Raw genomic sequence first — 15,919 nt, forward strand, 5'->3', positions numbered from 1 at the left:
TATCTGTCAGAGATGCAGGAATCCGACCATTATATCTGTCAGAGATGCAGGAATCCGACCATTATATCTGTCAGAGATGCAGGAATCCGACCATTATATCTGTCAGAGATGCAGGAATCCGACCATTATATCTGTCAGAGATGCAGGAATCCGACCATTATATCTGTCAGAGATGCAGGAATCTGACCATTATATCTGTCAGAGATGCAGGAATCCGACCATTATATCTGTCAGAGATGCAGGAATCCGACCATTATATCTGTCAGAGATGCAGGAATCCGACCATTATATCTGTCAGAGATGCAGGAATCCGACCATTATATCTGTCAGAGATGCAGGAATCGGACCATTATATCTGTCAGAGATGCAGGAATCTGACCATTATATCTGTCAGAGATGCAGGAATCCGACCATTATATCTGTCAGAGATGCAGGAATCCGACCATTATATCTGTCAGAGATGCAGGAATCCGACCATTATATCTGTCAGAGATGCAGGAATCCGACCATTATATCTGTCAGAGATGCAGGAATCTGACCATTATATCTGTCAGAGATGCAGGAATCGGACTATTATATCTGTCAGAGATGCAGGAATCCGACCATTATATCTGTCAGAGATGCAGGAATCCAACCATTATATCTGTCAGAGATGCAGGAATCCGACCATTATATCTGTCAGAGATGCAGGAATCCGACCATTATATCTGTCAGAGATGCAGGAATCGGACTATTATATCTGTCAGAGATGCAGGAATCCGGCCATCTGTCAGAGATGCAGGAATCCGGCCATCTGTCAGAGATGCAGGAATCCGACCATTATATCTGTCAGAGATGCAGGAATCCGACCATTATATCTGTCAGAGATGCAGGAATCCGACCATTATATCTGTCAGAGATGCAGGAATCCGACCATTATATCTGTCAGAGATGCAGGAATCCGACCATTATATCTGTCAGAGATGCAGGAATCCGACCATTATATCTGTCAGAGATGCAGGAATCTGACCATTATATCTGTCAGAGATGCAGGAATCGGACTATTATATCTGTCAGAGATGCAGGAATCCGGCCATCTGTCAGAGATGCAGGAATCCGGCCATCTGTCAGAGATGCAGGAATCCGACCATTATATCTGTCAGAGATGCAGGAATCCGACCATTATATCTGTCAGAGATGCAGGAATCCGACCATTATATCTGTCAGAGATGCAGGAATCCGACCATTATATCTGTCAGAGATGCAGGAATCTGACCATTATATCTGTCAGAGATGCAGGAATCCGACCATTATATCTGTCAGAGATGCAGGAATCCGACCATTATATGTGTCAGAGATGCAGGAATCTGACTATTATATCTGTCAGAGATGCAGGAATCCGACCAGCTGTCAGAGATGCAGGAATCCGACCAGCTGTCAGAGGTGTAGGACGAGAAAGGAAGACAAGAAAGGAAAGACATTACTGAAAGCAGAATAAGGAAAGGAGCAAGGGGAGACTGGAGGAAAGGGACAACAGGGAGAGAGAAGGCAGAAAAGGAAGGAAAAGATAGGGAAAAGAGAAAGAGAGCAAAAACATACCGTCTAAATGGCTTCTTCTTCTCTCCCGGAACCTCCGTGATCGACCTCCGAGATGACCACCTAAAAAGGAGGAAAGAAGAAATCAGCAAGAACCAGATCAGACCAGAGAAGACTTCCAAATGATAGATCATAGACTAACACTATTAACAAAAGGAAAGCAAAGTACGGAAACGAAAGCAATAAAAAGAACCGTAAGAAAACCCATACGGTAATCTTGAAAGCCTCCGTTACTGGACCTGTCACAGGGGGTCAGAAATTGAATCTCCATGGAGCCAGTGGAGCAGCTGTGTTTCCTCTATAACTTCAAAGAGCAGCTGTGCAAGTCCATGTAGTTGTTTCCCATGTTAGACTTTTGTATGGTTGGTGGTCCTGAAGTTAATGAGGAAACTGGCTACAATCCCAGCAGTGGTGACTCGTTTAGCGAAAAGGTACACTGCCATCCAAACTGTATTCTGTGATAGTGGCATGAAGATGATCTGAGAACCTGGTAGTGCCTGCTTCAGCATCCGGGACAGACAACTGGGCAGCAGACAATTTTGGCCATGGAGTTAGCTCTATGGTGGCCACCTCAATCAAAGCCACTGATGCCCTTGCGGTTCTGGGCAGCCACAACCGTTGGATGTCACGTGACATTTCACCACTAATCTAATTCGGGAGGATAGAGGACCGGAAACCAAGACAATACTCACAGAAGGGGTCGATATATTGACTGCTATCATTGTTGCATCATTGAACGTTCTCCAGTGCTGGCTTCCATCAGCTGGCGGGAGTCCATGTACTTGGAAGGCAAGGATGGCTACACTCATACCCTTCTGTCCAAATGTCCAAGTCAAAATCTTTGACTTGCCTGGAGAGTACAAAAACAGATAGAATCACCACACAGTCCTTTGGGGCTCTGTAGCGTAGATGCACTGTGTAGGAAGTTGGCTCTGTATGTGCTATTTCAAAGTAAGGAATAGCATGCACAGAGTCCAAGGGTTCCCCTTAGAAGTAAGATAGTGGCAAAAAGAGATAATACTAATGCTCTATTTTGTGGTAGTGTGGTCGAGCAGTAGGCTTATCAAAGGAGTAGTGTTAAGCATTTGTTGTACATACACATAGACAATAAATGAGGTACACACACTCAGAGACAAATCCAGCCAATAGGTTTTGTTATAGAAAAATATCTTTTCTTAGTTTATTTTAAGAACCACAGGTTCAAATTTTACATGTAATATCTCAATTGAAAGGTATTGCAGGTAAGTACTCTAGGAACTTTGAATCATTTCATTAGCATGTATACTTTTTACATAAAACACAATAAGCTGTTTTAAAAGTGGACACTTAGTGCAATTTTCACAGTTCCTGGGGGAGGTAAAGTATTGTTAATTTTAACAGGTAAGTAAGTCACTTACAGGTTTCAGTTTTTGGTCCAAGGTAGCCCACCGTTGGGGGTTCAGAGCAACCCCAAAGTTATCACACCAGCAGCTCAGGGCCGGTCAGGTGCAAAGGTCAAAGAGGTGCCCAAAACACATAGGCTTCAATGGAGAGAAGTGGGTGCCCCGGTTCCAGTCTGCCAGCAGGTAAGTACCCGCGTCTTCGGAGGGCAGACCAGGGGGGTTTTGTAGGGCACCGGGGGGGACACAAGTCAGCACATAAAGTACACCCTCAGCAGCGCGGGGCGGCCGGGTGCAGTGTGCAAACACGCGTCGGGTTTACAATGGTTTCTTATGAGAGATCAAGGGATCTCTTCAGCGTTGCAGGCAGGCAATGGGGGGGCTCCTCGGGGTAGCCACCACCTGGGCAAGGGAGAGGGCCTCCTGGGGGTCACGCCTGCACAGAAGTTCCGATCCTTCAGGTGCTGGGGGCTGCGGGTGCAGGGTCTTTTCCAGCCGTCGGGAAATGGAGTTCAGACAGTCGCGGTCAGGGGGAGCCTGGGGATTCCCTCTGCAGGTGTCGCTGTGGGGGCTCAGGGGGGACAACTTTGGTTACTCACAGTCGTAGAGTCGCCGGAGGGTCCTCCCTGAAGCGTTGTTTCTCCACCAGTCGAGTCGGGGTCGCCGGGTGCAGTGTTGCAAGTCTCACGCTTCTTGCGGGGAGTTGCAGGGGTCTTTAAATCTGCTCCTTGAAACAAAGTTGCAGTTCTTTTGGAGCAGTGCCGCTGTCCTCGGGAGTTTCTTGTCTTTCTTGAAGCAGGGCAGTCCTCAGAGGATTCAGAGGTCGCTGGTCCCTTGGAAAGCGTCGCTGGAGCAGGTTTCTTTGGAAGGCAGGAGACAGGCCGGTAAGTCTGGGGCCAAGGCAGTTGGTGTCTTCTGTTCTTCCTCTGCAGGGGGTTTTCAGCTCAGCAGTCCTTCTTGTTAGTTGCAGGAATCTGTTTTCCTAGGTTCAGGGAAGCCCTTAAATACTAAATTTAAGGGCGTGTTTAGGTCTGGGGGGTTAGTAGCCAATGGCTACTAGCCCTGAGGGTGAGTACACCCTCTTTGTGCCTCCTCCCAAGGGGAGGGGGTCACATCCCTAATCCTATTGGGGGAATCCTCCATCTGCAAGATGGAGGATTTCGAAAAGTTAGAGTCACTTCAGCTCAGGACACCTTAGGGGCTGTCCTGACTGGCCAGTGACTCCTCCTTGTTGTTTTCTTTGTTTCCTCCGGCCTTGCCGCCAAAAGTGGGGGCCGTGGCCGGAGGGGGCGGGCAACTCCACTAGCTGGAGTGTCCTGCGGTGCTGTGACAAAGGGGTGAGCCTTTGAGGCTCACCGCCAGGTGTTACAGTTCCTGCAGGGGGAGGTGTTAGCATCTCCACCCAGTGCAGGCTTTGTTACTGGCCTCAGAGTGACAAAGGCACTCTCCCCATGGGGCCAGCAACATGTCTCGAGTGTGGCAGGCTGCTGGAACCAGTCAGCCTACACAGATAGTCGGTTAAGTTTCAGGGGGCACCTCTAAGGTGCCCTCTGGGGTGTATTTTACAATAAAATGTACACTGGCATCAGTGTGCATTTATTGTGCTGAGAAGTTTGATACCAAACTTCCCAGTTTTCAGTGTAGCCATTATGGTGCTGTGGAGTTCGTGTTTGACAGACTCCCAGACCATATACTCTTATGGCTACCCTGCACTTACAATGTCTAAGGTTTTCTTAGACACTGTAGGGGCACAGTGCTCATGCACTGGTGCCCTCACCTATGGTATAGTGCACCCTGCCTTAGGGCTGTAAGGCCTGCTAGTGGGGTGTCTTACCTATACTGCATAGGCAGTGAGAGGCTGGCATGGCACCCTGAGGGGAGTGCCATGTCGACTTACTCGTTTTGTTCTCACTAGCACACACAAGCTGGTAAGCAGTGTGTCTGTGCTGAGTGAGGGGTCTCTAGGGTGGCATAAGACATGCTGCAGCCCTTAGAGACCTTCCCTGGCATCAGGGCCCTTGGTACCAGGGGTACCAGTTACAAGGGACTTATCTGGGTGCCAGGGTGTGCCAATTGTGGAATCAAAAGTACAGGTTAGGGAAAGAACACTGGTGCTGGGGCCTGGTTATCAGGCCTCAGCACACTTTCAATTCAAAACATAGCATCAGCAAAGGCAAAAAGTCAGGGGGTAACCATGCCAAGGAGGCATTTCCTTACACACTGGTTCAACCATTTTTCGTGACTGCAGAGGATCACATTCATACAAAGTAAGATTCACCTAATAGAAGGGTGAAGGACGATTCTATCTCCCCAGAAAACTAGGTATGATCAGGATTATACACCTACCAGGAATGAGAGGCAAGGCTATGGCGGATCCTCCTAGTCGCACACTAAGGGCAACCCAAAAAGAGCTTGATTCGGCAGAGGTGGCTTTCCACCCCTCAACTCAAAACACACACAGATTTCCCTTTTTACCCCTGAATGGCGGCCCATACCACGGGGCACAGCATTGAATGTGTACAGAAACCTCTAGTTTGTTCACCCAGAAAGGAACCACATGTCCACCCGAGGGAGCTAGAACAGAAAATTCTCCTCCTAAAAGGAGCAGTAGAGACTGTCCCGAAACCCCAGAGGACCCAGCTGTTCTACTCAAGATTCTTATTGATAAAGAAAAAACAAAACAATGGAAACGGATTCTGCACCTCAGAGAATTAATCAAGTTCCCCAAAAAACCCTCCAGGGAGTCCTTCCGATCCTTTATTGAGGAGGCTGCCTTACTTCGAAAGAGAGAGAGTGACTGTGAACTCACATCTCTGATTATTAGGGAGGGCCTTGAACCTGCTGATATCTCCCGGAGACTGCGCGGGTACCGGGGCATGGACAACGGGCGCATCCGGCTCCATCAACAAGACTCCAGTTCTTGAAAGCAGTCATGGACGCGCAACTAGGAAAAGCCTTTCCTACACCAGAAAGAGCACTACATGTGCAACCCATGGTAAAAGCCTTTTCTTCTAAGTAGTTATAGTGAGTCTGTACAAACTATTTTCCTGATGTCATTCTGTATAGGGTTAGTACCCTTGTGTGGGCTTGGAAAGAGGCCCGTACAACAAGAACTGGAGGACAGTGGAAGCAGGCAAACTGCTTGTGGAATGACAAAGTCCAGCTGAAAAGAAGATTCAAGCGGGTGCTGCTGTGGCAGTGGTTTCCATCAAACCTAAATGTGAACATCCCATTACAAATGTCATCGAGCAGCATAATACTATCTATGCGTTCTTCAATTTAGGGCTGGGAGCACATATGCAAGATCAAACAAACAGAAGCCTTTGGTCAGAGACTTAGAAGACAATTTACATTCCCATCCTGGAGCTGCGTGTCATAAGGCTAGGCCCACAGTCATTCCTCCTAAGGCCAGCGGGACAAGTAGTCCTCATCAAGACGGATAACATGACCTTTAAGTATTTAATAGTGACGCATAGAGGAATGAAGTCTGGGATGTAGTCATCTCCAACCAAGTCAGCATTGCAGTGAAGCTTCTCCCAGGATGCCACATTGACCAAACAAGTGCACTCACTCACGCGGTCTGATTGCCATAAACATGAACTCCACCAACATCAAGTAGATCACACCTTCTGCAGATGAAGCTGGCCCATACTGGAGCTTTTCGCTACTATGCACATTGGTGCTTGAATCCAATCTGCCTGAAACCCTACTAGTTGCTCCCTTACGTGTTTGAACTGGCCTAGTGTGATTTCAGTTTCAAATACCTCTCAGTGAGAGTTCATCTTGTAGCAATATCAAGGTTTACAAGAACTGAAAGCACTACTGAATCTCTTCTCATAAAGGAACATAAAGAAATGTATGAAAGGGGCTTTTGGGGCATTCCCACATGTGCCACCCCCACCAGTGCTATGAGAGTTGAACACTGTTCTAAGGCAACTCATGCAACCCCCTCTCAAACCAATCCATTGCAGAGAATCCGTACATAGGGTTTTTGGGCATAAGCTAGGCCATCCATGACTTGGTTTTCAACAGTTAAAGCCAGGGATACACAACCCCAGTGAGGAGAGGCAGGAAGGGGTGTAAATGGGGTGGTTCCCAGTTGTTGGTGGGGGTCCAAGATTTGTTCCAAGAAAACTTGGCCAACTTTTCATCTAAGCCCCCCCACCCCAACATTAGTCCATTCTTCCTGGTCTCATATGTTGTGTTCTCCTTTGTGCGGTACCCTAGTCCCTCACCTGGATAGGCCCATCAAGGGGATGCTGTTATGTTTGACTATAGTCCAAGGGCCTTCCTCCCTTGTCATGCCACCACCAGACAGCAGGCCTCTCCTGTTTTTGTGGGCAAGTCTTTTGACACCCTACCACCACCTCTGGCCTCAGCCCGTTCCAGACCCCTGATGTCCTCCGCAGCAGCCACTGAAGTCCCACAGGCTTCTTCGTGTTGCCTCCCAGAGAAGGCAGATGTGTGTGTGGTCTGTGGGTAGGTTTCTGGTTGGTTTTAGGCCCACTTCCCACTCCTGACGATCCTCATCTGCAGGTTTCTCAGCAGCAGATGGAATGGAGGAGCTCCCTGACGGCCTTCGTCCTTTCTATTTCATGTAGCACCAGGGGAAGGCAGGAGGCACAGCGCAGCCCCCAGACAAACCTCAGAAAGGCCCTGTTACTCCTAAATTTGCCTCCCACATCAGGAGCTCCAGGTAATTGTCTGATTTAGGTAGGGTGATGTGGAGCTCTACAAGCATGCCTCTGTCTTCTCCTGTGGCTGGCTGTACCCCGAAAGCTTAAAATTGTTACACACCCTAAAGAAGGTGGGGGTCAACCAACAGAACCACTGAAACAGAGCATCAACAAGTTGCACCATCCCAGCACTGACAATCAGTCTCACTCCTGGTCTCCACAGACAAGCATATTCCGAACGGACAATGATGCACCCCAAGTTTCCATGACTGTTTGCAATGTCTTAATAGATTGCGGCCTTAGAAATGCCGTGTTCTACGCATTCAGCACTCTCCTGGCTAACTGTGGTGCACTTTTAACCCCTAAGGATACGCAGAGGCCTCCAGTCAGGTTAAAACCAGCGGGACCGTACTCTGCATTATCTGTGCCTCCTGAACATCTCTGATTCTGCTTCCATGGCAGAGCTGACTTCTAATCTGGCACCAAAATCCACACAGGTCCTGATCCTTTTGCTATTCATACCGGTCCAAACACCACCAGCACTGGAGGAAGCCCTTGTGCCAGTAGTCCTATCTGGCTCAGAGCTGAATTAATCTCAACCCCGACTGAGGTCACTTCCTAAAGCTGTACCAACGCACCTTATTGCAGTTCAATCTGACTCCGTCTTAACTATGCCTTTACCTTGGAGCTGCACCCCAGCGCTCCTGCAACTTTTTGATTCCAACTCCAATCAGAGTCCACCTGCATTGGTAGACAACAGTGGAGATAATGGGGATTATTTCCCCCTGTGCTATGATAATGACAATCTCTTCATGGATTTGCAGGAGGCTGGTAGGTTGGATACTTCCCCAGACACTGGCTTGTGTTCTCCCCTGGAATTTCAACTGAAGAGAGAGCTGTGGTGATTAGGGTTGCAGCTGCCATCTATGGAATTTAACAGAATTATTGCAATCTGGGCCGACTTTCTCTGAGCTTTGACTTCAGTGAAACCCTGATTTTCACTGTAATAAGCAGCTGGTGTGTGCCTTATTCCTTTTTAAGAAAAAAACGTTATTAAAGTGTTTATAACTGCATTCTAATCAGCAAGTCTGTACAGCAAGAACTCCACACCACATAAATGGCATGGCTATCTGCAAAAAGAAGTGTATAAACAAGCCACTGCACAAACGTGCAACATATAATTGTACCCCATTCCCACAAAGCATCTGTGGCGATTGGGGGCAACAGACATCCCAATCTCATGCGGCATTAGCCTCCAGGTCACCTTAGCTTGCCCTTAGTGGCATGTGACCACCCAATGGCTAGCAGAATCAGACTGGTGGGTCGTTCAGATCGGACGATGAGGAAATGCCCTACCATTCTTTTTTTACTTGCCATATCTTCTGCCCACATTAGAGCGGCTTTCAGAGGAGCACCTCTCCGCCTTGGTCCAAGAGGTGCAGACTTTTTGCCAAAGGAACTCTAGAGCCGCGGCCCTGGAACTAGGTACTGACTGTTTCTCCCCCTGTTTCAGTCCCAAAGAAGGATGGATGCCTTCAACCTGTTTTAGATCTCCACACATTGGTCCATTTTCTGTCTGCCCTGAATCCAGGCAACTGGATGATGGCTTTGGATCTGCAGGCTCCTACTTTCATGTACCCATCTTGCTGTCCCACAGACACTACTTGCGGTTCAAGGTGGGCCTGGAGCATTTTCTGTTTGCTCCTCGTATTCAGGAAAGTAATGGTGGTGGTCTCTGCATGTCTTCGGCCGTTGGGGATGCCAGTTTTTCCCTATCTTCTCAACTGGCTGTTAAAGGTATGCTCACTACAGTTAGTTGTAGACTTTCTCCAGATGATGAACCTCAAGGTTTCATCAGGGTTTACCATCAGTGTGCTGAAGTCACACCTGACTCCTTCGCAAAAGCTCCCTTTCATTTGAGCCATTCAGGATACCGTAGCAGGGGAACCTGTCAGGTTCCATCCTGGTTTCAGAGGAGACTGCAAAAGACCTGTAGAGGAGCCTTAGCAAACACAGTTGGACCAGTGGCAGACCCCTCTCCCTGCCATATCCAGAGCAGACGGTGATAACAGATGCGTCATTGCTGGGATGGAGAGGTGGAGATCAAAGGACTCTGATCTCTGGCGGAGCCCGCTGTCCACATCAGCCTGTTGGAGTTTGCCTGGTGCTTAAAGCCTTCCTCCCATCCAACCGAAGGAAGGCTGACCCTGGTTCTCACGTACAACCTCTCTGACATAAAGTGCTTCAACAGGCAGAGCAGGGTGGGGGTCTTAGGTGCTTTGTCAAGATGCACTGCATCTCTGGAGATGGCCGGATCATCACATTTCCCTGGCGAGGTACCACCTGGTGGTATCTTTTTATGCCATGGTGGACTCTCTTTACCTGTGAGTCACGGATGGTAGTTACATTCCTAGATGGCACAGGGCATCTTCCAGCAATGGCGAGTAACCTGTGCAATCTACACCTGCATGTATATTGAGCGGCAGCAATTGACTGAGTTCGAATCTCCTTTCGAAGTTGTGGATTTCATCCTGGCTACCAGGTGGCCCTCTGTCTATGCTGAGCGTTGAAACAAGTTACTAACCTAGTGTAGAACCCACGGCATGGACCCATTACATTACAGGCCCAAGTATCAGATGCCTTGCTTTGTGTTTTATCTCTGGCCCATCAAGGACTTGAAGTGGGCTCTCTTAAAGATTGTTGTCCTTGTCAACATTATTGCATTCGCCAGACCCGCCATCCTTATTTATTTAAATGAAAAGGTTTGATGCATGTTTCCTCCTATACCCTTTGTGATGCCTCTGTGGAATATGACTGTGGTCCTCACTTTCCTCATATGTGCACTCTTCGAGCCAGTGCACAGCTTCCCACTGCGTCTTCCAGCCCTGAAGACTATATTCTTGGTTGCAAGAACTTCAACTTGTTGCATGAGTGAACCTCAAGCTCTCTTGGTGCTGCCGCTTTACACTACGTTTTATTTCATGCTGGGCAGTCCATCAACGTCCTAATGTTCTTTGTGTTGTCCCACCCAGCGGGTGGGCAATACGTTTTTTGTGGGATTCTCTGGGGAAAAGAAAGACCAGGCAGTGCAGAAAAGCACTTCATGGTGGATAGTCCTCTGCACTGAGATTTGCTCCACACTGGCCTCCAGAGGGACTGAGGGCCAATTCCACCAGGGTCAAGGCTGCTGCCACTCTGCTGGCACAGGGAGTGCCTGTTGCTATGTCGGTCCGTGCCATGGGCATCATTGCACACATTCACATGGCACTGATTCCCTGACAGCTGGGGGTGAAGGCAAGGGCGCGTCACCCATTCAGTTCTGGAGAACATTTGATCTGAGCCATTCCAGAGACCCACACCTTCGTGTAGCTACTGCTTTGCTATCCGTTCTAAAAGTGAAGGATCTGTGGTTAGAAGTATCCTTCAGAAGATCAAGCCATTTACCTTTGCTTAACACTATTTCTGGTTGATACTCTTATCTACCCTCAGATTCCTCACCGCCCTTTCTCCTCCCCGTTCTGTGAAATGGGCTCTTTTTCCATCTAAAAAGTTCCCAAATTATAGATCTGCACACTAGTCCATCTGATTGTCTGCGCTCCCGGTTGAGGATCCTAACAGCCGAGAGAAATTGCTGTTGACAGACCAGGTGTGGTGCTTATTTGTGTCTCCATTGCCACTTCCAGGGCAGAACAAAGGCATGGTGTTGCATGACGCCACCTACTGCCACGCGGCAGCACTGCTGTGAAAGCTTTCTGGGTCCAGTTTGGCACCTGGAGGTATTATGAAGCTGAGGGCTCTACGGTCAGGGAGGGGATCCACCATAAGGAATGTTACTGAAGGCAAGTAACTTGTTTGTCTGTCGCATTTTCCTGTCGCTTTATTGTGCGGCATCTGAGTTGTGTATTTACCTTGGGGAGGCTTATGTTCTTGGCTGTATGTCATGCCTCTTATACGTGTTGGTTGCCCCCTTTGTGTAGGTTTTATGCTGCCCGAATCTCATTCTGTACAGTCACGTCCTATGCTACGTAGGTCTGTCTTTGAGCCGTGCTAGTACTCTGCCATGGGTCTTGTGTGCTAAACTCTAATGGGGATGGCCTGTTCCGTACAGTCTTGACTTACTTCATGATTCAGTGTGCCCTTCTGTTAGAGAAATATGTTACCCTGGGTCTTTCTTTACCTTGTACTAGTCTTTTGTGTTAGTGGTATAATGTGTCCGCGTTTCTCCCCTTTTGGTCTCTGCCGTTGATTGCACTCTTCCCTGGAGTCATCACTTACTTCACTTTTATCCCCTTGCTTGTCTTTTCCCAGGTGACTCGGTCACCTGTGCTTTTGTAAGTTTCTGTGAATCTGTGTGTTTCCAAGGTTTATGCAAGGGTGAGCACTTGGCATGTGACTCTCTGGCCTTTTTCTTAGGGGCGGATGTTGGCACTGTGCCAGTGGAAGTCCATGAAGCCTTGAAGACTGCAATGGACAAGTTACAGGTACACAAAAGTTACATGTTTAGTGATCACTAACATGTTTCATACCTGCATTTAAACATGTTTTTTTATTGAGGTACAGCACTTGTGGGCTATGGTTTTTCCCGAAGACTCTGGTTTTAACATAGGATTTTAATGATTTGTTCAGTTCTCTGCTGCCCTTGCAGTGGCGTTGAAGTTATAGAAATGCTTATGTCAATAATTTCAGGTTGACATGGTGAGTTGAGAGCAGACTTTGGATGTCACATCCGTAACTTTAAAGTGCTTGAAGCTCCTCAATATTTGGGACACCAGGAGAAAGAAAACTTTGACCCTGCCCCAACATGATCTTTTGTTGACAAAGTTCCTTAAGTTGGGTGACTGGGGCTAATGAGTGTATTCTGTTTTCACAGCTGCGCTTTAGAGACCTGATGCAGGAGAAGGCGGATCTGAAGGATCGTGTGGAAGAGCTAGAGCACCGTTGCATACAGCTTTCAGGGGAGACTGACACAATTGGTGAGCATGGAGTTGCTGCCTGACTCAGACACAGCCACTGCTACGTTCCCTGCACCCCCTTATGGACTTAAAATATGCTGAGCATTATGAGTGCTACCCACATTGTGCACACTTATATCTCGTATTTGTTCCCTAGAGCCTACAGCCAAGACTTAGGTTTGCACACCTCGACTTGGGCTGCCTAAAGCTGACACACCCTAGGCATAAGACGCACGGAGCAGGAGAAGCACTCCCCTCATTATTACTACCTTCTCTTTCTCCCCCAGACATACGATGTGCAAAAGTAAATGAATGCAGTCCAACTCCTGTGCAGCCATTCTGATGGATACTTACGGTTGCCAGGTGCCAGACTAGATCCAGAAAGCTTTTGCCAGCAATGCTCCCATGTGCCGCTAAGTGGCACCATGCAGCTTTGCATTAACTTTGCGTTGATGCCTCACCTCCCTGAAAGTGAGGGCGCAAGCCGCAAATAAGAGCCATCTTGGCGCGCTGACAGCAGTTTTTCTTTCTGTGCCTTCTGATGCAGATCCAGAGTTTCACTTCCAATTTAATCTGCCTTCCGACGACTCCTAAAATAGAAAATCAATGTGCTAGGGAACGATGTGCCTTCCTAAGACGACAGGTTTCAAATCTTGTTGTGATTGTTAAAAACAGATGTCAGTAAAAGACCCACACAAGGTGTCTCTCTGGTGTATGGGCTCAGGACATGGGCCTAGGACATCACTCAGTCATGCAGCAAGAGTGTTTACTCATTCACCCGAAGGTAATGTAAGACCGAGAAACAGTTATACCACGCTAAACACATTAGGTCGTCCAGGCTCTCACGTAAGTCCACCTCCAAGTCGAGGTTGCGGATATGCTTCTGCAAGAGGCCAGCTTCATGGTTGAAGTCCTCTGGTAAGTCAAAAATAGAAGTCCAAATTCAGGTAGAAGAAAGCAAAGCAAGGCTTGGCCCCCATCCTTCCACTCTCTGCCTTAAGAGAAGGCACGTGACCATGACAGTATGAGCTGGTCTCCTCCCAGATCTCAGGTTACAGAGCAGATTCCAATGCTGGTGCCAGTATGCCCTGAATTTTCTGCGCCATCGGCAACACTTCAGCAAACCAGTACCTTTAAGAAAGCCATGCTGCAGGCCTTCCAGCTCCCTCTGGCAGGCCTTCATGCCTGAGAAATTTATGCCAGCAGATCCGACTCTGTGCCTTCTAACCCCCCACCCTCCCCAAAACCACCACCCTCCCCCAGGGGAAAAACCTTGGAACGTTTCAAAGAAGGTAGGCCTCAGCACAAACCATATACTAAAAGTCGAATGCGAACTAGTGAACGCAACCAAGGTAAGTGTGGTGGTTAGCTAGAGGCAGATAGAAACACCAGAGGTAAGTACAGTAAGTGTCCCCAGTGACCGGGTGCGGTAGGCTAGCACTAAAAGTAGTGGTTGGAGTTTGTGTGATTCAGGAGCCTTCCCAGTGGACCCCGAGGAAACCAATAGACAGTAGGAAGGTTGGAGAGAGCTGAATAGGGCTTTGCAGAGCTTTGGGAACCAGCAAGGTTCAGGAGACTCTACCCTTGAGGGGAAGTCAGGGCTGGCCCTCAGCGCGCTGAAAGGCCAGCAAAAGTTGTTAGTCACCACAAGTGACCCACAGGCAATGGAAGAAGGGAGTCACAAGGAAGCCTTACCACCACAGCAAAACAGAAGTCCCATGTTGCAGGGCAGGGGCTAATCTTTGGGTTGCAGAGTGCTGGAGGACCGGGCTTCTTGGCACTTGAAGATCTGGAAGAAGAGTCACAAGCCTTGGCAAGTGCAACAATCGTGGTGCACAGGTGTTTCAGTCCAGTGGCAGGAGCAGGGGCCCACAGTCTCACAAGAGGAAGCTATTGACTCACCACCTGTGAAGCAGAACCTATCGATGTTCGTGAACAGCAGACCCCACAAGCCAGTTGACATTGTCATGCTGTGCCTGTAGTTGCAGGGGAGTGACTCCTTCACTCCAAGGGAGATTCCTTCCTGCTTCCAGTTGCAAACAGAATCCTTGTGACCCTGGAGGATGCACAGACTTGGATGTTGCAGAATTCTTGCAGGATCCGGAGAAACAATGTTGCAGTGGGAGGCTTCTCATCAGAAGCAGACTTGGTCGGTTCCAACGAAGACCAGCAGTGATTCCAGAGGCCAGGAGCAGAAGATGTCTTGCAGAGAGTTACTTGGAGACTCTAGCTCGGTGAATCTGAGGACCCACCCCGGGGAGCCCTTAAGTAATCCTAAAAAGGGGGTTGGTCACTCTCTGAAGTGGCCCACCAATCATAGGCGGTCAGGGACGTCATCTACCTGGCCTAACCAGTCAGATGCTCCCAGGGGCTTCTGCATATCTTGTTTCAGAGATGGCAGAATCAACCGGCCACCTGGCAGAGATCTGTGCACCTAACTAGGGAGGAGCTGGACAGAGAGGTGGACCAAGGGTCCCTGCATTGGTGCAAACCGGTTTATGCAAAGAGGGCTCCAAATGTGCCCTTCAAAGCAGTCTGGTGGTGTGGAGAGGCCACCCCTACACAGAGACACCTAGTCCTAAAGGCGAGGGGTTCACACCTTCCTCCTACAGGAAGCCGTTTGTTCATCCTTCCCCTGCTCGAGCTGGGTGAGCAGCAGGAGGTGGAACAGTGTCTGGGGGGTCTGCAGCAGCACGGACTGCCGGGCAGACTTTGGAAGGCTGCACAGGCAGACCTGGGGGATCCTCTAAGGAACCCCCAGTGTACATGGTATCTTGCAACTAACACTGGAATCTGTTTCATGATTCCGACATGTTTGATACCAAACATGCCTATGTTGGGAGAAGTCATTATGCAGCTTGACTACTCGTACTAACCAGTGTCCACTACGTATCTCAGCACTGCTTCCCCACAGTTACAAAGCCCAACGAAGTGGGTCTGGGCTTTATAGGGGCACCTCTGCTCATGCACGGATGCCCTCAGACTCAGGACCCTGCCCTTGGTCTGAAGGGCCTACCATAACGGTGGCTTACAGTGACTGAGATATAAGGCAAGGGTGCATGCACTATTTTACGCAGTCTACAACAGTAGGCCTGCAGACCAGGTTTGTATGGGCTCCCATGGGTGGCATAATACATGGTGCATCCCATGGGGGACCCCTGGTGAACCAGTGCTCTGGTTACCTGTGTACCATATACTGGGGACTTAGGTGCCCCAGTACGCCAGTTGTGGGGTAAAAACGTTAGTAAGCAAACACATTTAGAGGAGAGAGCACAGACAGTGGGGTCCTGGTTAATAGGATCCCAGTGAACTACAGTATAAACATACTGACTTCAGT

The 15,919-nt window shown here is 48.7% G+C and overlaps 1 protein-coding gene across 6 annotated transcripts in view; it reads left to right on the forward strand.

The window, feature by feature from the left end:
- The window catches only part of GOLGA2 (golgin A2), a 236,504-nt gene that overhangs the window by 200,581 nt on the left and 20,004 nt on the right, over positions 1-15,919 (forward strand). For all 6 annotated transcript variants that reach the window (XM_069236974.1, XM_069236975.1, XM_069236976.1 and 3 more), the window contains 2 exons: positions 12,044-12,111; positions 12,501-12,603. In XM_069236974.1, the coding sequence (XP_069093075.1) occupies positions 12,044-12,111; positions 12,501-12,603 (171 nt within the window). The remainder of the gene's footprint in view (positions 1-12,043; positions 12,112-12,500; positions 12,604-15,919) is intronic.

This window comes from Pleurodeles waltl, chromosome 6, assembly GCF_031143425.1.
Source record: "Pleurodeles waltl isolate 20211129_DDA chromosome 6, aPleWal1.hap1.20221129, whole genome shotgun sequence".
NCBI classification, from domain to species: domain Eukaryota; kingdom Metazoa; phylum Chordata; class Amphibia; order Caudata; family Salamandridae; genus Pleurodeles; species Pleurodeles waltl.